Below are 23,321 nucleotides of genomic sequence, written 5' to 3'. Positions count from 1 at the left end.
GAAGACTCTTGAGAGTCCCTTGGACTGCAAGGAGATCCAACCAGTCCATCCTAAGTATGGGAAATCAGTCCTAAGTATTCATTGGAAGGACTGATGTTGAAGCTGAAACTCCAATATTTGGCCTCCTGATGTGAAGAACTGGGTCGTTTGAAAAGACCCTGATGCTGGGAAAGATTGAAGGTGGGAGGAGAAGGGGACAACAGAGGATGAGGTGGTTGGATGGCATCACTGACTTGATGGACATGAGTTTAAGTCAACTCTGGAAGTTGATGATGGACAGGGAGGCCTGGCATGCTGCAGTCCATGGGGTCACAAAGAGTCAGACATGACTGAGCAACTGAACAGAACTGATCTTCCTAAATGCCTTCCCTGCTTTAGTTATTTCTCACGGCAGACTTTGGAGTTATCTTCAAATCCTAAATGAGACCATGCTATATTTCAGATGCAAGGTGTTTAAAACAAATACCTTGCCACGGCCCATTTAAAACATAGGAATCTTGTGAAAGCCTCCTTTCCAGTGTCTTTTTTCTGTACTTACCCAAATCCCTTTGAAATCTGTTACACCAGATCTCCTACTGGTTCCCAGAAATCTTGCTCTTTTATTCCTTTGCCCTGGATTCTCTTCCTACTCCCATCTTTGCTGCTAATGAAACACTACCTCTTTAAGACCGCCTCAGATGTCAAGTCCTGGAGTCAAATCACAATATTGCCAGATATGGTTGGCCCTTGATGCTTCCATAGAGCTCTACTAGCACCTTCATTTCAGCTCTTTACAAGTTCGCTTACAATTACAGATGTAGCTGTTGTTTTTCCCTAGCAGATTGTGAGAGCAAGTGCTTTTCCTTATGCCTTCTGATCCTCGGCTTCCACAGCTTTCAAATGGGGATAAAATTCTTACCTCACCTGATTGTTCTTGGATGTGACTTTGCTAACAGAGACCAAGGGCTTGGCTCAGCTTGTGGCATTTTGTAAAGAACGCTCACTCAGTGCTAACTGCTATTGTCGTTGTTGCTGCCAGGAGTGTAAGCACAGGTATTTTCTTGTATCCCCAGAGAATCACCTGGTCTCTGTCACTCAGGAGTTCCCCAGGAAGGAAGGGAGGGAATCAAGGAATCATGAGTCAACATCATAGCATGTCAGCTGCCTGAGCTGTATTATTTCTGTGATCCTGTCCACAGCGCTGTGAGTGGGTGTTACTAGCTCCTGTTCCAGACGAATTAACTGAGGCTCAGAGAATTTAGATAGCTTAAAGCCCCACAACTGATATTGAGAACTGTGTATAGACCCCAGTCCTGAATGATTCCCACATCCTTCTTCTTTTTGCTGAAACACTGAATGCTGGGCGGGGCTCTCGAGCAGAGCACTTAATGCCTTTTCTTTGCCACTCAAATCCGTTTTTATGGTGAAAAGTGAAGTCGCTCAGTCGTGTCTGACTCTCTGCGACCCCGTGGACTGTAGCCTACCACGCTCCTCCATCCATGGGATTTTCCAGGCAAGAGTACTGGAGTGGGTTGCCATTTCCTTCTCCAGAGGATCTTCCCGACCCAGGGATCGAACCCGGGTCTCCTGCACTGTAGGCAGACGCTTTACCGTCTGAGCCACCAGGGAAGCCCAAGTAAAAGGAATAATATGGATAACTGGGCTACAAAATAGAGCTGGGCAATGAAAGGCATGCAGTTTGCACATAATCACAGGTAACTTTAGTGACAAGCCCAGTGACATTTGTTTTAACATGGCGGTGGTGGTTTAGTCACTCAGTTGTGTCTGTGGCTGTAGCCTGCCAGTCTCCTCTGTCCATGGGATTCTCCAGGCAAGAATACTGGAGTGGGTTGCCATTTCCTTCTCCAGGTTGTTTTAACATGTGTCCTGATAAATACATAACAAATTATTTAATATATTTATTGAGTGTCAAGTACGTACCAAACATGTTTGTGGCCCTTAAACAACAGTACTAGACAAAACATCAGCTTCTTGTCATTCAGCGTTTGTTGCACAGAAGCATTTAAATAGCTAAGCATATTTTGATATGCTTATAGAAAAGGGACAGTGGACTTCTGGTGAAGATGTCCTCAGCATCTTTGATGTTGTCATCAGTGTCCTATTACAAATAAGTCACTATCTTGTCCCTCATTAGTAACTATGTGTAACACTAGCATTGCTTTAATTTAACAGAAAGTTATTTTTAACACTTCTATGACACTATGCTAGTGTGGCTGAGACCCAAAGTTATGTTCTTAATATTCATATATGTTCTCATCATGAAAATGGTATCACGAGATCTCGTCCAAGGGCTGAGAGCACATTTCCGCTTGCTCAGTGAGTATGAAAAATGTATAGTTCTGTCGAATCCTCAGTTGCTTATGCTGTGTATAGTAATTTTTAAAGAAAATCTGGGTCATTTAATTACAATGAAGTTTGTTCCCAATGAAACAGTTTGAGTTCATTTTAACAGCTTTTGCCCTATGTATGCCTTATGTCTTTACACCCTTAGGCTTGCTGCAGGAAATTTTATGTCTCCATCAGAATTTCTCTTTAAGTTTAACATATTTGGATCTGATGTGTCAAAACTCAATGGATAGGTTTATTAATAATCAACTACATCAGCTTAGTATTATCTTAGGAAGTAAAAGGTCAATAAGTAGTTGTTATCCTACCATTTCATCAGTGGACTCTTCTCCAAAGACTTCAAGTCATTATTCACTGCTTATAGAGTCACTTGAGATATAAAAAGTCTTTTATAGTAATGAAAGAACTCCTACAATTAGCCAGAAGGCAGTCATCCATCTTTTTAAATAGCTCAGCTTGGAGGAGAACAGGATTTCAGGTGATACTCAGTAGATGAATTGTTATGACAATGATAAAGTTGGTGATAGCAATCTGTGTTTTTTGCTGTAGGGATGTGTGTGTGTGTGTGTGTGTGTGTGTGTGTGTGTGTGTGGTATGTGCACAAGAAAAAAGACATTCAGTTCAGACTAAGAATTTGTTCCTCTTAAAGATAAGCAAATACAGAAACACTTTGTAGGGAGCTTATAATTCATCAATTGCTTATAATTATTTGCTAACTCTAAATGATTATAGCATAAATGCATTTGTAACTAATAACAAATATAACAATATCTTGAGACATTTTATTTTGACATAATTTCAGACTCATCAAAGAGTTATAAGAATAGTACAAGGAATTCTCAAATACCTACATCTAGAATTTTATTTAACATTTTTAATAAACATTTAACATATTTAACATTAACATTTTACATGTGCTTTAGATTCATTCTGTCTCTCCTGTCTTCCCCACCCCATCCCTCAAGTGTTCTCACTCTCTCCCTCATCAAGTCATAAAGATTAATATCATCAATAGTGGGCCAAGGTGGTAAGTTTTAGCTTTTTTAAAATTAATTTATTTTTATTGAAGATAACTGTGTCACAAAATTTTGCTGTTTTCTGTCAAACCTCAACATGAATCAGCCATAAGTATACATATATCCCCTCCCTTTTGAAATTTCCTCCTGTCTCCCTCCCCACCCCACCCCTTCAACCATTATTTTGTTATTGTTTTTCTTTTTTTAAATCAAAGGAGTTCTGTGCCTAGTTATATTAATAAGAAAGAAACAGAGAGCACACTCAAAGGGTTTCATTGAAGAAAGTTGGATGAAGGAACACTCACAGAGGTATGAGCAGAGTTAAGGGAATGAACACAATAGAAAGAGAAATCCTTACTATTCACAGACCTGAAGGAGGAAGGTAAGCCAGGGTGTGAACCGACCCTGGCCAGAGCTGGCATCCTGAAAGCCAGGAAGGGAGGCCCTGGATAAAGACAGAACATTAGCTCTCTTACCACTGGCCAAAGCAAGCAAAAGACATAAAGCAAGGGAGCCCAGTGACATGGAATACAGTTGACAGCATCCCAGCAGATACAGAGCTGGGTAGAAAAGAGTACACTGTGGATCTCAGGCACAAAGCAAGAAACACCAGCTCATGTGCCAAAGAGGAGGAGTTTCCATTTCTTTCATTAAGGGGAGGGAAGATAAATTTATTTATAAGGAGGGAAATAAAGCTATGTTGCACACATTGTATTTCCCTCAGTAAGAATCAAAACTATCATAACCTGTTCCTTTAATAATTGGAATAATTTACATAGATAACCACTCTTCAAATTTGCTAAATCCCAGCCAAATGGGAAAGTGTGGCAATGAAAAGAGAGAAAGAAGCAGAAAATACCAAAGAAGGAATACAAAAATTACGACAGAGAAAAGATAATAGGGAGAAAGGCAATTATTAAAATTGCATCCCCAAGATTTCCTATAACCAAAAATACAAATTGGTTCAAGAACAGTTCTGGAAAATCCATAAATAATGGGTCTATAACATTTTTTAAACGTGTTTTCAGTTGTTCTGGGTCTTTAGTGCTGCGTGAGCGCTTTCTCAAGTTGTAGCAAGCAGGTGGTTTTCATTGCGGTGACTTCTCTTGTTGAGGAGCACAGACTCCAGGCGCAAAGGCTCCAGAGTTGCTGCTCACCATCTCTAGAGCATCAGCTCAGCAGTCGTGGCGCACGGGCTTTAGTTACCGCACAGCATGTGGGATATTCCCAGACCAGGGATCTAATCCATGTCCCCTGCATTGGCAGGCGGATTCCCATCCAGTGCACCACTAGGGAAGTCCTGGGTCTGCAATATCTTAATAAGAAAAGTTGGAGATGAGTCTTGCTTGCATTTGGGAACACTTTGTCATCAAAATGTACCACGAAAGGAGCTGGGAAACAGCGTCCTGTAGTAGTGACCTCAGCGTCACAATCAGTTAACTAAATATATTATTAGGCTTCTAAAATATCTCCTTGGGTTAATGGGAGTCTGCAATTCACAATGTTACATGTAGAAGCATTTTGAATAAATTCAGTTCTTTGTGTTGTAAATGTGTGTCACACACGGTTGATAGGGCAAATTCCACACTGTCACAAGTTACAGGTTAGACTGCAGTCTCTATTGATTACCTGGTAGCTCAGTCAGTAAAGAATTCACCTGCCATGCAGGAAACTTGGGGGGTTTGATCCCTGGGTTGGGAAGATCCCCTGGAGGAGGGCCTGGCAGCCCACTCCAATATTCCTGCCTGGAGAATCCCCAAGGACAGAGAAGCCTGGTGGACTGCAGTCCGTGGGTGGCAAAGAGTCGGACACGACTGAGCGACCAAGCATAGCCCAGGAAGCACAACACAGTCTCTACTGGGGAACATACAAGTCAGGGGGCAGCAGCACGCGGGGACCTGGAACTATTGGACATACAGCGGGTCCGTGTTCCAGTGGAGAGACCCCACCCTGCTGCGGCTTCCTTAGGGTCACATGGTCAGGAGGGAAACACAGGAGATTTAGGCTGTCTGAGTTAAAAGTAGTTACCTCCATTTTCTGGGAAAGCCAGCTACTCAGCACTGGGGAGCCTTTGGAGCTCAAGGGAAGCTGCAAGACCTCACACACCAGCAAAATGAAGCTACCACCCTGCAGTCCAGGCAAGACAAGGAGCCCCAGGGTCACTTCTGAATAAGTCTGCTCGTTAGAACCTGTGTGATAATTACCTTATTCTCTTCCCCAGATCTGACAACAGCACTGTCAAAAGAACACTGAACTACACAGACTTTTGATTTAATGCAACATAACATTTTTTACCTTCTCACTTTCTAAAATACGATTATCACAGGCCTACCAATGTTTTGTTCATTGACAATATTTTTTAAATGTTTCAAAATTAAGTTTAGTCAATCTCACAAGATTTTCTTCATAACATGTTGCACAATTCCTTTTCTGTGAGGTCTTTTTGCTATAAATATTTCTTATGCTATGCTGTTCTCAATTTACATAACAGATGTCCATCTAGAAGCAAACATACCAAGTTTAGAAAAAGGTGATATGCTTAAATTCCTTAAAACTGATTTACAGATTGTATATGACAAGTGTTTTAATGAATATAGAGTTCGGATTATTTTAAATTCCTTTCATACCAAACATTTTAGCAGCAATTTAAATATTGCTTTTTTCTTAAATAAAATGTTATTAGGCTCTGTTTCTATAATACCCCCATAATTATCAGAGAATTTGATCAGCAATCACATAGGAATTCTAATCAAAATTAATTTCATAGTTATTCGTGAGGGTAAGAGTTCTTGTAAGCTGCCATGCCCATCCATAATTACAACACTCAGGTCTGAGGATCTAAAGTAAAAATAGTGACTGTAGTTGATAACACTGTATTATATAATCAAAATTTGCTAAGCAAATAGAACATAAATGTTCTCACCTAAATAAAACAATTAATTAATTGAAGTGATAAATGTGTTAATTAGCTATTTGGAATCCTTTCATAATACATATATATATCAAATTAGTACCATGTACATGTTAAATATCTTATAATGTTGTTATCTGTATCTCCATAATGCTGAAAATAAATGAATGAATAAATGAAAAAATAAATTAAATTTCATAAACATTAAAAAACAGTATTTAAATGTTTTATGCTTGCTTATTCTACACTTGAAATTGTACATAATCTTTGGTATTCTGCACCTCTTCTACTGAGTATTCTTATAAGTATGATCTCATGAAAGGCAGAGATACTTAAAAGCCCTTAGTTTCTGAAAGAGGCACAGAGGTTTGGAAACCCTCATCGTCCCAAACAGCCTACGTTGGAAATGAAATCACACCAGTGTGATTTGGTCACTCATGCCCTTGTTTGCGCTTTAGAAAAAAGAAAAGCCTGTTTGTTTTCTGACACTCAAGAAAATTGTTCATGTGGCTGGATTTGGAGGAATAATCAAAGCAGAAGAGCTCACATACAAGCTGAGGCCACCAGTCACTCTGGAGAGGTTGTTGACAAGTGGCCCAGATTTTGCAGTTTATCCAAAAGAGTAGATTGATTTTTAGTTAAACAGAAGCTTCACCAAATGATAGCGTGATCTGGTTTACATATGAAAAGCTATATTCTTTACTTAACATTCACAAGTTGCTTATGGATTAATTAGCCCATCTGCCACAACAAATGGATTCTCACTTCTTTTGCATTGCTTGCTGAAAAGTGACTACTTGTCTCCTATTCACTTCCCTCTATCAATATAATGGAAAATAATCTTTTAGAAGCAAGACATTTATTTGTTCATATCTGTAAAAATGTGTATATATCTTCAACGTATCAACTAAACTGATAAAGTAAGTGCAGGAAAGAGAAAGACCTCTGGAAATGGTTTCCCATGGTTAGGATTTCTTTTAGTCACTTAACATCCGGTAGAACTGTTGCAAGTTTGGCATGATTAAGGCTCCTCTTTATACTTGCTTCCAATCCCAAATCTATTTTTCTTCTTGAGGGTAACCACATCTCTGTTTCTCCCAAAACTTCTATCATTAGCATCTTCCTTTCCTCTTTTATGCTGTTACCAATTCTGATAATTGTCTTTATCAATAAGGTGCCTGGTTTCTCATTTATCTCAAATCAGGTGACTTAATCACCATTCCAGAGTCCAGTTGCTCCACGCTGGGGCTGTGAGCGTCTTATCAAAGAGCAGTTACATGAGTCTTTTCAGTTTTACTCTAGTTGCTAGGTAGCTTTAGAAACAAATCAGTTTTGTCCACAGTTATCAAACAGCCAGATGTCATAGTAATAAAAGGAATTACCTCATATATTTCTCATGTTTATTAGGACGCTCTAACCTCTCATTCATTTCATTAGCAACCACCTTAGAAAAAGGTCTCTTCATCTACACCTTGCTTAAATCGAATCATCAGTCTTCTGCATGTACACTTCAAACCCACACCCTGTAATATGTGTGTATATCTTAATTTTCAACTTACCTTTCCTCCCATCAATTTTGCTCCCAACACTCTTCACCCAGTTTTTCCCCTGAAAATCAGCTTCTAGCACTTTTGCTTCCTTCCATTGATTAGGCACCTATAACAGTTTGGATCAGCACTCTTAACTATCTATATTAACTGGAATGCCATTAATAGCTGACTTTTCCTTCTTCAATTTTATTTCACATATATTGTCCATACAAAACCAAGATTGAAGTAGAGAGAGAGGAAGAGGGAAGGAATAGTGAAGGGAGGGAGTGAAGGAGGGAAGGAAAGAATATGATGGAAAAGAAATAAAAGGATAACGATATGGCACTAGGTAATACCAAATATCTTGTTGGTTTAGGATCTAACCACATGGAAAAACGCAGTTTTGCTATTAATTTATTTGCTAATTTACTTCAAAACTTTCTATAGGATTAAAATTTCAGATATTGTTTCAAAATTATTCTTCTCCCTAGCTGTAACTAATAACTGAGTAAAGCAACTGCCAGAAAATCCCAATTAAACTCTTCTTTTTTCTATTGTAAAAGGCATAACTTATGGTGACCTTTTGGTAGGCTAACAGTATGTTGATGAACTTCAAGCGATGTGAAAAAAAGAGCATTTTGTATCATCAGTGCTCACATTTTCTAAGGGATCACATGGGGCAGTATACTGAGCCTTTAAAGGTCATAGACTTCTTTACTTTGAGAGATATTAAATAACTTATGAAAATAGGGGTCAGCTGCATGATAACTAGAAGAAAAGAGCATTCCCAATAGGGAAGTAAGATATTTGAGATTATATTGACTGTCCTTTTTTAAGATTGTATTCAATTGTCCTTAAAGCAAAAAATTAATTTTGGATATAAATGCCATGCTTGTAAATGAATGAATATACAGTTCTTAGAATCAATAGGTATTGATCTTGCTGTATGAATGCTAATATTGTCTGCATATACTAAGTATTATGATAAGAACTAATAATTTCACAGTCTAAAATACTCTCCAGTAATTTTTTGTTTCTGCAAATTTTTTTATACTTTTCTGAACTTTCCAAAAATGGCCTTACTTCACTCATAGGGGCATAAGATAAATAATCATTATCATTAAGGAACTTTTTAAAAATTATTCTTTCTTTGAAGATCACTAAAACAAGTAAGAAACAAAGGAGTCTCAAGACTAGATTGTAGGCAGGGTACTGAGCCACCTTGGGGAAGAAATAGAATAATGGCATTTCTTCACTATTTAATGACATACAATTTGTGCGTTAGTAGGATTTCATGTCAGCTTCCCAGGTGGTGCTAGTGGCAAAGAACCTACTGCCAATGCAGGAGGCGCAAGGGATGAGGGTTCAATCCCTGGGTTAGGAAGGTCCTCTGGAGGAGGGCATGGCAACCCACACCGGTATTCTTGCCTGGAGAATCCCAGGGACAGAGGAACTTGGCAGGCTATGGTCCATAGCGTCACAAAGAGTTGGACGCGACTGAAATGACTTAGCACACACACACGCAGGATTTCATGTATGATTGGAAGAAACCAGGGCCATAAATTATTTTCCATTTACCTTCAGATAATGTTAAAAGTTCCTTCAAAAAGAACACTTTCATTCTGCCATTGTTAGGAGTTACTCTAGATACAATGCTTATAGGAAAAGATAGCATCATTGACATTGCTCCAGTAGGTTTTAAATAGCTGATAATAGATTATGACCAAGAGTTCTTTTCAGAGAGGTAAAAAGGTATGAAATCTTGAACAACTGAATATTCACTCAGTTGAAGGGACACCATGAAGCAGGAAATGTGTGGATAAAAGGGGAATTCTTCCATACCACATAGATTATGATGGAACAGTCTATCTACCACTGGATCATCTTCCATAATTCTGGAGTTAGTAAACACTGACCATAAGAAGAGACAGAGGATGATGCTCTTCAACACAAGCAGCCAGATTTCAGTTTGTACTTTTCCACCCTGGAACTTCTCTTACCATGTGCTGACTACAGGTCTTTAGGAGTAGCGGCCTCTCCAGAGTGCCTGTCATCTGAAGGTGCTAAAAGAATGAGTACCAGCTAGTAGTTGTACTGTGTTCACGTTGCCCCATATGTGCAAAGTCATCAAGCCATTCCAGAGTTATACCAGTGAAAACTCAGTGGTAGTGTTCTAATTCATGGAGAAAATTAATGACTATGCACATTGGTAGGTAAACACCCAAATCTCCAACTGAAGTTTCTTACTAGTTACTCAGAAACTGTACTGTTTCATACGGTGCTGGTGAGGAAAGTTGAATTGCTCAATTTCTGAAGGCACATTAACTCTTTCAGGGTCAGTTGAGTAAATTGGCACAGCCAGGTCATTAAGCCTATCTCTACATGACATGACAATTTTCACCTGGCACTGTATCATTTACCCCAAAATGCCCCACATTTGCTCTGAGCATGCACATATTCTTTCTCTACTTAGGGGGAGAAAGTGTGCTCATTTGAATGTCAGCAGTCTCTCACTAGCTCCAACTCAGTGATTCCTTTTGTGTCTTTTGAAGGCTTCCAGGGATCTCTAAAGATTTGCTGGTGCATAGCAGTTATTAGAGCCTCACCAGCAGATGGGTGGTTTAGTTGTCTAGAAATGGTATAATTTCAGGGGTTTTGAGCACAGTACTGTACTCCCAAGTATCTCTTCCTGTTTGCAAAAGCCAACATTATTGGTTCATTTGGGGTGCGAGTTTTTTTACTTTCTTTTATGATTCTATAGCTGTTTATGAAAACACAACTTCCACTAAGAGGCTGTGTTATTAGAACCCATGTTAGGGGAATAAATTGATGACAATTTGAGAGCAGTTTCTGTACTACCTCTCAAGAGGGTAATCAGAAAAGCCTGTGGGTGTTTTGGGTGCCACAAAGGTGAGGAAACATCATTGGCCCTTAAAAAGCAGGCGTGGGAGAGTGTCACTAAAAGAAAATTTTTTATCATCCAAACACCAATGGTTGGCCCAACTGAGAAGCAGTGATGGAAGGAAAAGGCAAACATCCCCTCTTCCTCTGTTACGTCCAGGCTACATTGGAGAGTCATAAAATGGTATAGATGAAAACAGGTGAGGCGGCAAAGGGACATGGCATACTCTCTCAGAGGTGTTTCAGAGCGGTGCTCCTTTCTTGTGCATGTAAGTCAGCTGGAATCTTGTTAAAATGCCGGTTCTCATTTAGCAGGTCTGGGGTATAGCCAGGGATTCTGCATTTCTAATCTCTTATGCTGCTGGTCCGCAGACTATACTGTGAATGTCAAGGACTTAGGATAACATGCACATGAGCAATAACATGGTCTTGGATAAAAATGATGAATATAAAATAAATCTGACAGAAATTATATTTCAAGTCAGTAAAACTAATTAAGGGCTTCCCTGGTGGCTACTGGTAAAGAATCTGCCTGCCAATGCAACAGATGTGGGTTCGATCCCTGGGTCAGATGATCCCCTGGAGAAGAAAATGGCAACCCACTCCAGTATTCTTGCTTGGGAAATCCCATGGACAGAAGAGCTTGTCAGGCTACAGTCCACAGGGTTGCAAGAGTCAGACATGGCTTAGAGACCAAACAAGCACAAGACTAATTAAATATTGAAAATTCCACCAAAAGATTGATAGATCATTTTTTTAAAAGACATACTTACCATTTCTACCTAGCTGAAGATTTTAATCGTTTTCTGAGGCTTATGTGTTGCTTAAGGTTTGAAATCTTTACTAATAATTCTGATGGTGTGCTTTTTAAAGATATAAGAAATAACTGTTTTCCTAGTTTCCATCACTTTCTCCTGTTGGTGAATAGTTCAATAAATGTCAATGTCTGATTAAATATTCCTTCACAAAAATCATAGCAGAACTTGTTTAAACCTCCCCTGCCCACCTTTTATTAATCTATCATGACAGTCTCTCTGTTCTTTCCTCTGAGATAAGCAATGCCCTTTTATCTTTGCAGGTCAATGGGAAGGATCTCTCAAAGGCTACCCATGAAGAGGCAGTGGAAGCTTTTCGAAATGCCAAGGAACCTATTGTGGTCCAGGTGCTAAGGCGAACGCCTCTCAGTAAACCAGCCTATGGGACAGCCCCAGAAGTGCGACTCATGAATGCCAGCACTCAGACGGACATCACCTTTGAACATATAATGGCCCTGGCCAAACTTAGGCCACCCACCCCTCCAGTGCCCGACATCTGTCCATTCCTGCTCTCAGACAGGTATTTTTCTGTCATTTATGCTGGAGCCTCATTTGTTGTCATTTGTCTCTGAAAGTAGATGTTGGAAAGAATCAGGCCCTGTAGCCAGTTGACAGTTACAGAGACAAGCTCTCAGTCCTGTTTGGAAAATCTCTGTGACTGTGTCTCCATACAGTTAGTTCTCAGTTTTCCTGCTCCTCTCTTTCCTGACCCACATGATTGTTTCAGCTCCGGAATCCTACTTGCTGAGATGCAGTGACAAAGTCTGGCTCTGATTAGTTCATATTCGTATTTTCAGTCATCACAAACCTCTCACAGCTCACAAGCACTGGTCAGGGAAATGGATTTTCTCACTGAAGTTGCCAAAAACCTTATTAAGATAGACCTAGACGGGGCATGTTGGCACTCTGTTCTCCTTGGTGGGTTGCCTCTCTCTCTTTCTCTCTTTTGTGTTTCTCTTCTTTAAAGGAGAAGCTAGGAAATTCACTTTATTAAGGTGCAATTCTCTGCAGGAAGCAATTACCCAATATATTGAGATGTAAACCAAAGGTCCTGGCTGTCTGAGAGGAAGTATATAGAGCTACAAAATAAAGAACTATTAAACGAATATTTCTTCCTAGTTTTTACCTGAGTTAAAGACTGTTACAGACATTTGACTCAAATAATCCTACCTGTGCAGTTTTGGAAGTCTGTTTGGCCCCACACATTTTGTTCTGTGAGTTTTTAAGCAAATAGTCAAAAATGATTGAGAGCTTGTTATATAGGAGCAGAAGTCTCTGGAGCCTGCGTTTTCATTGCCTGCTGCAATCCGTGTTCCATTTAGTAAAGTGTAGACCTGGTCATGACACCTGCCTGCCCTTTAGGGTCTTCTATTAAGTCCATCTTAGTGATTCACATGTGTGCATTAAAGTCACTTGGGAGCTTTGAAAAGCAGAATAAATGCAGTGCCCGGATCAATCCTACCTCAGGCCAAAATATAGGCATTCGAATTTTTCAGAAATCTCCCTAAGCAATTTTAATGTGTACCATGTGCACCACGCCTTGAAACCTTATGTTTCTAGGTGGGCAGAGCCTCCGTCTGTCTGACCTACGATTCTAGTCATGTATCCCTTACTTATTAAACAGCCCCTTGTGTCAGGCCATAGAACTCGGTACTGGGCAGAAAACTGGTAACAAAAACAAAGCCACTACCTCCTGGAGCTTATATTCTAGAAGGGAAATGAAAAACACACAAACCAAAGAACAAATAATATTCATTTGTACAACCTGATGCAGAGCAGCCATCCAATAAATACTTTCTTGAATGACTAATAGTTAACATTTATTAGCTAACTTAACATGTTTTAGGTAATATTCCTCATAAAAATCTCCTGAGTGAGCACATTATATTATTACCATGCCCATGTCACAGATGAAGAAAAAAATGTTAAGGAATTTGGCAAGATCACACAAAAGGAAGTGATGGGGTCAGGCTTCTGAACCTAAGGCATTTGACCCCACTGATAGGTGCTCTCATAGCTTCTCTATTTTCCCCTTAATTATCACACTGTATTAAAATCCCCACTTTGCTGCTCTACCCAATTAATAGGACAAGAATTGGAGTTTGTGCCCAACCAATTTCCAGCAATTGGCATAGGGCCTGGCATCTTGTAGATACGCAGTAAATGCTTACTAAAGTATCAGTAAGGTGTCCTTCACAGCAGGCCTCCTTTTTTGATAATTCAAGGACCAGGAAAACATATCAGCTGCTCCAAACAGCAGGTTATGATGTTTAAGCAGCGGGAATGGGCTTCTCAAAACCAGTCCAGGTTTAAGCTCTCAGACCAGCAAGCGAGATGCTGCCTGCACTGCTTTTGCTATTTGGGCCCAAATTAGAGAACAGTAAGAAGAGGCTGGTAGAGTATTTACACTGATCCTGTGAGGTACCAGGATGGATCTCTCTGGCCTTTCAGCTAGAGGGGACTAATTTATACTACTAAGTTCATTTTTGTTATAATGTTCAAAATGGGCTTAGAGGCCTTTCCTGAAGCCCACTTGGTTAATTTCACTGACTTAGAAATGCTCATAGAGGACCTCATGCCCTTTGCTGCTAAACTGTGCTTAGCTTTCACATTGGGCTTCCCAGGTGGTGCTAGTGGTAAAGAACACATCTGCCAATGCGGGAGACGCAAAAGATGTGGGCTCTATCCCTGGGTCTGGAAGATCCCTTGGGTGAGGAAGTGACACCTCATTCCAGTATTCTTGCCTAGAAAATTCCATGGGCAGAGGAGCCTGGTGTGCTAAAGTCCAAACGATTACAAAAAGTAGGACACAACCAAGCAACTGAGCACACACACACACACACACACACACACACACAGCTTTCATATTGTATAATGTATACATCATACATCATGGCATATAATAATTTGAAAGCACTTCTATGAATTATTTAAAACATTTCCCAAAAGTTAATGGATACATAAAAGTCACACACAGTGTCCTGGAACCCCTTCATTTCCTTTACTTTATTAGTTCTCTCTGTCCCCAGATGTTTTCTAAAAGGATTATGAAACTCTATGGTTTATAGGAGTTTCCAGTGAGTTATCACCGTGAACATTCTTTAATGTTTGTGTATGTGGGTTATGAGGGAGAATGAGGAAGAAAGTCTCAAGAAATGGAGGCAATTGAGTACAATTTACAGACTGAAAAATACACTTCCCACTTCATTCCCACATCTGTGGATTCTTCATCCAAGGATTCAGCCAACTTCAGATTTGATTTTTTGATCCATGTTTAATTGAATAAAAATACAGAACCCATACCTTCAGAAGACTGACTCTATGAGCTTTGAAAATCAAATTTCAGAAACAGTTTGAGCCTGTAATTATGAAATTGGTAGTACTTTGCTACAAAATACCCACCTTTGGGTAGACTGCAGTCTCAAAAGCCACATACCTATGCATGTATCAAGTCCACTGGATGGAATGGAAGGCAGCCAGAGTATCAATATAGCACCACTGCCAGGATAGAGCACACATCTGCCCCTTCACAAAATGAAGCTCTGACAATGAGCCATTATCTTGGTATTCTCTCAGAAAATCAAATTGATGGATTTCATATAAGGGAAGAAGAAAAGCAATTGTTCTTTCTGAGCTGTAGTTCATTTAAAGGCTAGATCACTATAGGTCTTATTGGCGAGCAGAGAAAACTAAAGTGAAATTCTAATGTCATTTTTTAATCTTGAGAACAACCCTTTTGATCCATTTCTATCATATTGCTACATTCCCCACAGCTGCCATTCTCTCCATCCAATGGAGCATGAATTTTATGAGGACAATGAGTATCTTTCCAGCTTACCCGCTGATGCAGACAGAACAGAGGACTTTGAATATGAGGTAAGAGCATTTTCACACCAATTCACACTTCTCCATGAAGTCATGGTTGAGGGGTTTTGCATAACAAAGAAAAATTAATTTATTACTATGAGACATATTTTATCTATTATATATCTAAGCTAAGAGCTTTTAAATATTTGTTTCAGCTATTTGGTATCTAGTAGTTTAAGTGTATGGAAAACATTTTGATAATATAAACTTGAAAATAATTTGCTCACATTTTTGTTGTTTTGTATAAATAGTATTGTGGAAGCTACATTTTTTTCTCCTTTATGTAATATAAGAGAATTTCAAGTAGAGTTTGGAAAGGGAATTATGTTTAAAACCAAGACTGTGTTTACTATTTTTATTCATTCTGTAGTATTTTTATTTTAATTGATAAACTAAATTTTATATTATTTATATTCCCCTTCACAAACTCAATATTCTTTTTATTTATGACTCAAGTACTTTAAAGAACATTTTCCCTGACTTTCTAGAAAGAGAGATGACCTCATGTCCTTTGTTATTAAACCATGTTTAACCCTCATATAGTACATGTTAGAGTATGTGTACTGTGATATGAAATAATTTCAAAAGCCCGTCTATTAATTACTTAAAAGTTTTCACAAAAGTTAAAGGATTCATCCTAATATTTCCTCTGTTTCTGCAGTCTATAAATCTTTGAAAGGTTTCAGACTACTCTGACATTTGGAAATAAAGTAGATTGAGGACATAAAGAAGCTTTGGTAAACAGGCAAAAAAGTCATGATTATCTGCCCTTTTAATGCTTTAGATAATGTCATACAAGTTCAGCAAAATGTTCTCTTCCATTTTACAACCAGGAAATCCTGAAATCTCTTCCCTTAGGAGGATCTGAAATTAAATAAGGCCAATTCAGTGAAGCTCACCTGAAGCAAATAGACATTTATTTGAAATCTCCCTCCAAAAGTCATTGCTGGGGATTACAGAAATCATTATTTCTTTTCAGCCAGAATTTGGAAGAGTGTGCAATGATATCCAATATCTGAGTAAATGGTTTTGTCATTTTTGTTCATGTGAATTACTTATCCCCTCCTCTCCATTAATTTGATTGAAAAATTTTATAAATCCTCTTAAGTACTGATATACACTGAAATATACATTAAGTTTTGCCTATTCATGCAAAATAAATTACAAAGTTGAGTCACTTATCCAAATAATTCAAGATTAAACGAGTCTTCTTTTCAGTTAATTAATTGCTTTGGATTTGGGGAATGGAATTATCTAGATCACTTCAACTTTTTATTTAGTTTGTGCCTTAAAGCTTTATTAAAATACATCTGTGTGCTAGGGAAGGGTGTGGGAGAGAGACTTGCTTACGCTAAGCAGAGTCACAGTAAAAATTATTTTCATTAATTAGCATGTCATTGACTATTACAATACAGGCAGATTTTCTAGTGCTTACTCTAGCTGAACCACATCCTCTTTTCCAACCGATGTCAACTCCTAATAGCGGCCAGCATCCGTGTGATGACAGTGGTAAATACTCAGACAGGTCTTCTGTAGCCTGTAATCTGAACTAATCACAGAATCCTAGTCATTACTTGTCTGTCAGCTGTAATTCTCTTGCCGCAGGCACCTTTCTGAGTTATTGAAATAAAGAATGTTCTTGTGAAATTTAAATAAGGAATAAGTTACTGTGACAGGCTTCAGTCATGAGGAAGGGTACATTTGAGAATATCTGCATGGCTAATGGGGGAGTGGAGGCACTGGGGAAGACCCAAGGATAATGCACCAACTTTAGAAGATAGTGATTCTACTAAGTACACCTCAGTCTGTTACACTAACATGGCAGAGTGTCACACAACCATCCCTCTTGATTGCATCAGATGGGACTGGGAGACCTAGTAAGCCCACTGCTATCACCAGAGTTGATTGTGCTCACCACATTAAGTGGGGGGAGATTTAGAAATGCTGCCTTTACACACTATCACACTTAGAAGCAGACTGGTCAAGTGTTTCTGGGACTAGCTCAGATGACCCCAGCTCCTCCAGGAACTCTGTTATAACCCAGACGTTGGGGGGATGCAGTGAATGCCATGGGCCTTCAAGAAGGACCAGTTTTATGCCACTCAAAGAGTATTATGGGAACCTGAGGTCTGATTGGCCAAACAGAGGACTTCATCTCAGAAAGAGATACGCATTCCTCTTCAGCTTAGAAATGAGAACACATTGATAGGCAATTGGGGAATTGACTCCTTTTCATCTGCTTTTGTTCAGTTGTACCATAGATATTTAATGAGAAGTTAAAAAAATTGCCAGGTTTTTATCTAGGTTTTTATTTAGATTGATAAAGCCTTTACTCCAGTGGAGCTTAACCTTTAGGGGACAGAGAACGGCAGAAAACAAGTGAAGATGCATTGTATCAGGTGGTGATTAAGTCCTAGTGGAGACCATGCAGTGTGTGTAACAGAGGGAGGAAATGCATGGTGTTGGGATGAGGTGTTGCTCTCTTATACAGGTGGTCAGGGAGGGCTGCTCTCTCTCTCTCTTTTTTTTTTTCCACTTATTTTTATTAGTTGAAGGCTAATTACTTTACAATATTGTAGTGGGTTTTGTCATACATTGACATGAATCAGCCATGGATTTACATGTATTCCCCATCTCGATCCCCCCTCCACCTCCCTCTCCACCCGATTCCTCTGGGTCTTCCCAGTGCACCAGGCCCGAGCACTTGTAGGGCTGCTCTCTTAAAAGACCTGAAGAGAACCAGCCATGTGGATTCTGAGAGAGCAGCCTTCCAGGTAAAGCAGAGGGCAAGCATGGATACGAAGGGCCCAAAGCAGGACCCCTCGGGGATGTGCCCAGGTACAGCAGAGGCCCGTGTGCGCCGGGGACCGGGCAAGGGGGACAGACAGGCAGCAGGAGGAGGCAAACTCGGAATGAGCAGGGGCGCATCTTGAGGGACCTTTGGCTTTTACGATGAGATGCGAAGTTGCTGGAGGAGAGCAGGGCCAGGTTCTGCGCTACTCACAGGATCCCTCTGCTGCTAGAATGAGCTTGAAGGTGGGCAAGTAGTCTCCAGCCTAGCAGTGGGAGGATAAAGCAGGAATGGGACCTGGCTGATGACAGAGGCGGTGGTAAGATATGGTCTGGAAGGGCAGGATTCATCCTGCCCTGAGGCTCTGCCTGTGTGTCTGTGTTCTGCAGGTCTTCTTCTGACTTTCTAAAAGCGAAATATCATAGGCCAGAGTGAAACACAGCTTCTGGCATCCACTGAAACTAGCATAATAAATCTACTCTTAAAAGACAAAGCATACAGAACTGCATTTCTGAACTTGCTGAAAGCAAACTATGCAACTCTTAATATTTAGGCCCCTTTTTAAAAGGCCAACTTACTATCGACTCAGTGAGCCAAAGCTGATCTATCTTGTGAATACATATTTAGGGACTTTTAGTGTGTGAATTTTTGACCCAATAGGCCAAAACAGACCTGATTATCTTGTAAATACATATTTAGGGACTCTTGAACATGCAGATTACTGCATAGAAAGATGGTAACTGCTCCCCTCAGAGCCATGATAGACAGCAAACACTTCTTTGGAGATACTATAGTCAATGTCTCAATGCTACAGTGACTCTGCTGTGATAGGGACCTTATGAAATTTTAATGACACCCATATCTCACCATGACCTATCACCACTTTGCCCAGGAAAATTATTTGACTGGGTTTTAAATTTCCCCCCAGTGCTTCAGAAAAGTCTCAGCAGACCAGTCTGTATTAAAAGACTCACAGCTTGAAATCTGATCTTTTTCAAAAACAATAGTATTGTTTTCTAATTAAAAATGATAAAAGATTTTAATTTTAACTTTGAAAGAAAAATAAAAATATAAAAATTTACACAATGCAGCCCTCATAAGAGTCAGGGTGCTGACTTCCACTGAAATAACACTGAGGATTAAGCACTCTTTTTCTGTATTTTCAACTTTGTTCATTTTTTTTCTTTCATAGAGCCAGCTAAAGGTTGAAATAAATCATAAATAGCCTTTAGCAAGTCACAGGCACATCTCACATCCAGCCTCTACCAGAAATAATTTAAAAGGAAAGGCTTTGAGAAATATAGAGCTCTTTTGTCCAACTCCTAATAGAGATATGTTTGCTATTGCAGGAGAGCAGAGAAGATGCTGAATTTTCTGCAGCATTTGCAATCAACTCTCAAAATTCAATGTTGAGAGAGGAAAGTCAGAAAATTAATAAGTGCAACATTTTGAAGTATAAAAGATCATGTTAGACACAACAAGCAGGTAATTTTAGAAACATTTCTAAGCCTGGTGATTTTCATCACTTAGAAATGCTACTTGAAATTGTTGTTATTCCTCACCCTAAAATCAAGCTGAAGAAACATATCCAGCAGCCTAAGTACTCATAGAGTTGCCCTTGTGTGTACATTGTCATTACTATCAAAGGGCATTTAGAAATTTGCTTGGACAGGTGGTAAAGAGAGAAGAGAAGTACATGTCACAGTTCTATATAATGTTAACTGAAAATCCAACTTGGGCTATAAACAAGAAAGAGCATTAAGCATATTAATTAAGTTCCTCTTAGCAATTCTTATGCAAAGCGTAAGTAAACCCTTGTGCTATGCTGAGAAGTGTCATTTTGCAAAATTTATTTCCCAGGTCTGGATCCCTGTGAATATGTGCGGGATATTTGTGAGAATTTAAGTATATAACCTCTCTTTTACATAGTTAAAGAAAAGAGAATTTTGTATCAAGGACATGTTCATTCAAAAAAATAGCTAACAAGAGAATAAGCATTAGTGAGATTTTAATCATATCTTTTTGGGCAGATTCATGATTTGTGAGCCAGCTTTCAGAAAAATGTCCCTAGTGTGCATGTGTAAGAGCTATATGTCTCCTTTCTAGGCTGTGAGGGCAGAAGCCTTATCTGCCTGTTCATCATTGCATCATATCACCTGTCTCAAATTCGTTACTCAATATTTGACAAAGGAATATATGAGGGTTCTTATTGCTGTCTCCACGAACCAACCTTTGAGCAGTGCAGTCCCTTTCCACCTTTTGTACAAGGGAATTGGAAAGGAGCTTGAGACCACCATGCAGTTATAACAGATATCCTCTCCCTTTTTAATAGGTATTTGTTCTTTTTTCTTTATAAATTTGTACTGTTTTACTGACCTCTCCCTATTTACCTCACCCCCTGCTGCTGCCGCTGCTGCTAAGTCGCTTCAGTCGTGTCTGACTCTGTGCGACCCGATAGATGGCAGCCCACCAGGCTCCCCTGTCCCTGGGATTTTCCAGGCAAGAGTACTGGAGTGGGTTGCCGTTGCCTTCTCAGACCTCACCCCCTAGCCCCTGGCAACCATTTTTTCTACTCTCCATTTCTGTGTTTGACTTTATTTTGTTTCGATTCCATATGAGTGATACCATGCATATTTATTTTTCACTATCTAGTTAATTTAACTTAGCATAATACCCAAATCTATCTATGTCACAAATAAAAGAATTTCCATCTTTCTCATGGCTGAATGATAGTTCATTGTATGCATATACATATATATGTGTGTGCATATATACATATATATACTACACCTTCGTTATCTGTTCATGTATTGGTAAATAGTTTGTTTTCATATCTTGGCTATCATAAATAAAGGTATTTGTTCTTTATGTCAGGGATTCTAATCTTAGTGCCATTTTTGTTTCAGTTAAACCTTTCTAAGGAAAGGGCTGAAACAGGGAGAAACAAAAAGAACTATGTAATGAAACAGATTTTTGACACCATGAAAATGCATTTCTTCTAGTCATCATCTTATAAACTTATAGAATCTCATATTTGACATGTTCTCTAATCCACTTCTATATCCAGTTTGTAAGTTCTTCATCAAGGGATATTTCAGCAAGCTTGTAAAACTCCACAGTGGACAGAGAACTGAGAGCCTAGCCTTCCCAAGTGAACAGCTGTGACTCTTACAGTTTCTGAGAAATGTATTATGAATTTTGAACAAGTGATAGCAGGAGTGTGTTTGGGTATAAAACATAACTCATAAAGAGACTATATATTATCCATATGTTGTGGTAGACATCAGGGGAAAAGAGAAAATAGTGTGAGTGTGAAAGTATAGAATCTTCAGAATTTTTAAATTCAGTGGGTGCTTTATAGTTCACCAATCTATTTCTTTCTACTTGTTAGTTCCATTTAAAAATTATTAATAAAATATCTAAAATAACTTCATACCACTTACCTCTTGAGCAATAAAATCATCCATTTAAAAATCATGTTAATAAGTTCATTCTTTGGGGAATTGTATTGAATTGAAAACTAATCTAGATGAAGTGTGAATATATTTTTATTAATCTGAACATTTAAGATAAAATGCTGTTCTGTCAGTCAGGCTTTGGTTCAGTCAAGTATCTAGTAATGACACCACCATTTTCACTTCCGTTCACCATATCAGTTATAACACATTAAAATCCTAATCGTGGCTGCCAAACCAGCCAGTTGTCATATATTGGGGATTATATGTCCTATGGCATGACTGCTTCCTCCTTTGTCTAAGACATTCCTCTCCAGACTCCTTCATGATCTCCTGGGGCCAGTCCATAGTCTGTAGTCCATCCCATTCCCCACTGCCAGACTAGCCCTTCTTAAATGCACTTCTTACTGGATCACTCCCCTGTTTGTCATCTTGTAAGACTTTGTTCCTTGAATTAACTCTAACATACCTTATGTGGCATTGAAGATTCTTTGTACTCTGTCCTTGCTCTATTTTTCCAGGCTCTAGTAATGTGCTTTTCTTTATCTGTGTCTTTACTATGGGCCTTTTCACTCCTGAAACACCTTTCTCACTATCATTTTCCCATCAGTGAACTCCCCTTAGATATTCCATAAATATTTTTGTCAAGATTCCCTAGGCTTTAGTGATTTTTGTACTTATATTTTTCTTCTAAATGGTTTTTATTTTTAATAGAAGTGACCACTCCTAATTATCTTTACATCACCTGGAAGGTCTAGCACATGCCCTGGTACATGGAGGCCACCCAGCAGCATTTGATGAGTGAGCAAAGTATTGACCATTGGTGCTGGTGTTATTCTATGAGTCCTGAATACAAATTCAAAGGGTTAAATGAAGGAAAGATCAAACCAGTCAATCCTAAAGGATTGATTTGATCTGCAAAGAGATCAAACCAGTCAATCCTAAAGGAAATCTACCCTGAATATTCAATAGAAGGACTGATGCTACAGCTGAAGCTCTAATAGTTTTGCCACCTGATGCAAAGGGCCGACTCATTGGAAAAGGCCCTGATGCTGGAAAAGATTGAGGGCAGAAGGAGAAGGGGGCGACAGATGATGAGATGGTTGGATAGTATGACTTTGTGGACATGAGTTTGAGCCAATTCATGCAGCCCATGGAGTTGGACACAACTTAGCAATGAAACGGGCTTCCCTGTGGCTCAGCTGGCAAAGAATCACCTGCAATGTGGGAAACTTGGGCTCGATCCCTGGGTTGGGAAGATTGCCTGGAGAAGGGAAAGGCTACCCACTCCAGTATTCTAGTCTGGAGAATTCCATGGACTGTATAGTCCATGGGGTTGCAAAGAGTTGAACATGACTGAGCAACTTTTACTTAGCGACTGAACGTCAACAACAAAATGAAGGCAAAGAAGAGAATTTTGTAATAAAGTGTGAAAGTCTTTTTTTCCTCTTAATAATTCAACTAACAATCTGGTTATTAGAATAAACAGTTAACATACACTTGTGCGAGGTTGTAAAAGAAAGAAATTTGGATTTTTCTGATTGCCTTTCTAACAAAGAAAATGTGCATGTTTTACCCCAAACTTATAAGTTGGAGGACCCTAGCAAATAGACATGCTAATTTACATAGGTAAAGAATGGACTAGGGTTCAGTTTCTATTAGGATAATCAGATGTCCTGGTTTGCCCTGA

The 23,321-nt window shown here is 39.2% G+C and overlaps 1 protein-coding gene across 4 annotated transcripts in view; it reads left to right on the top strand.

Moving 5' to 3' along the window:
* The window catches only part of PDZRN4 (PDZ domain containing ring finger 4), a 392,791-nt gene that overhangs the window by 307,344 nt on the left and 62,126 nt on the right, over nucleotides 1-23,321 (top strand). For all 4 annotated transcript variants that reach the window (XM_043886846.1, XM_043886854.1, XM_043886872.1 and 1 more), the window contains 2 exons: nucleotides 11,782-12,038; nucleotides 15,292-15,394. In XM_043886846.1, coding sequence (XP_043742781.1) covers nucleotides 11,782-12,038; nucleotides 15,292-15,394 — 360 coding nt within the window. The remainder of the gene's footprint in view (nucleotides 1-11,781; nucleotides 12,039-15,291; nucleotides 15,395-23,321) is intronic.

This window comes from Cervus elaphus, chromosome 3 (genome assembly GCF_910594005.1).
Source record: "Cervus elaphus chromosome 3, mCerEla1.1, whole genome shotgun sequence".
NCBI classification, from domain to species: domain Eukaryota; kingdom Metazoa; phylum Chordata; class Mammalia; order Artiodactyla; family Cervidae; genus Cervus; species Cervus elaphus.
The sequence above is the reverse complement of the archived record's forward strand: the minus strand, read 5'-3'. Positions and strand labels throughout refer to the sequence as shown.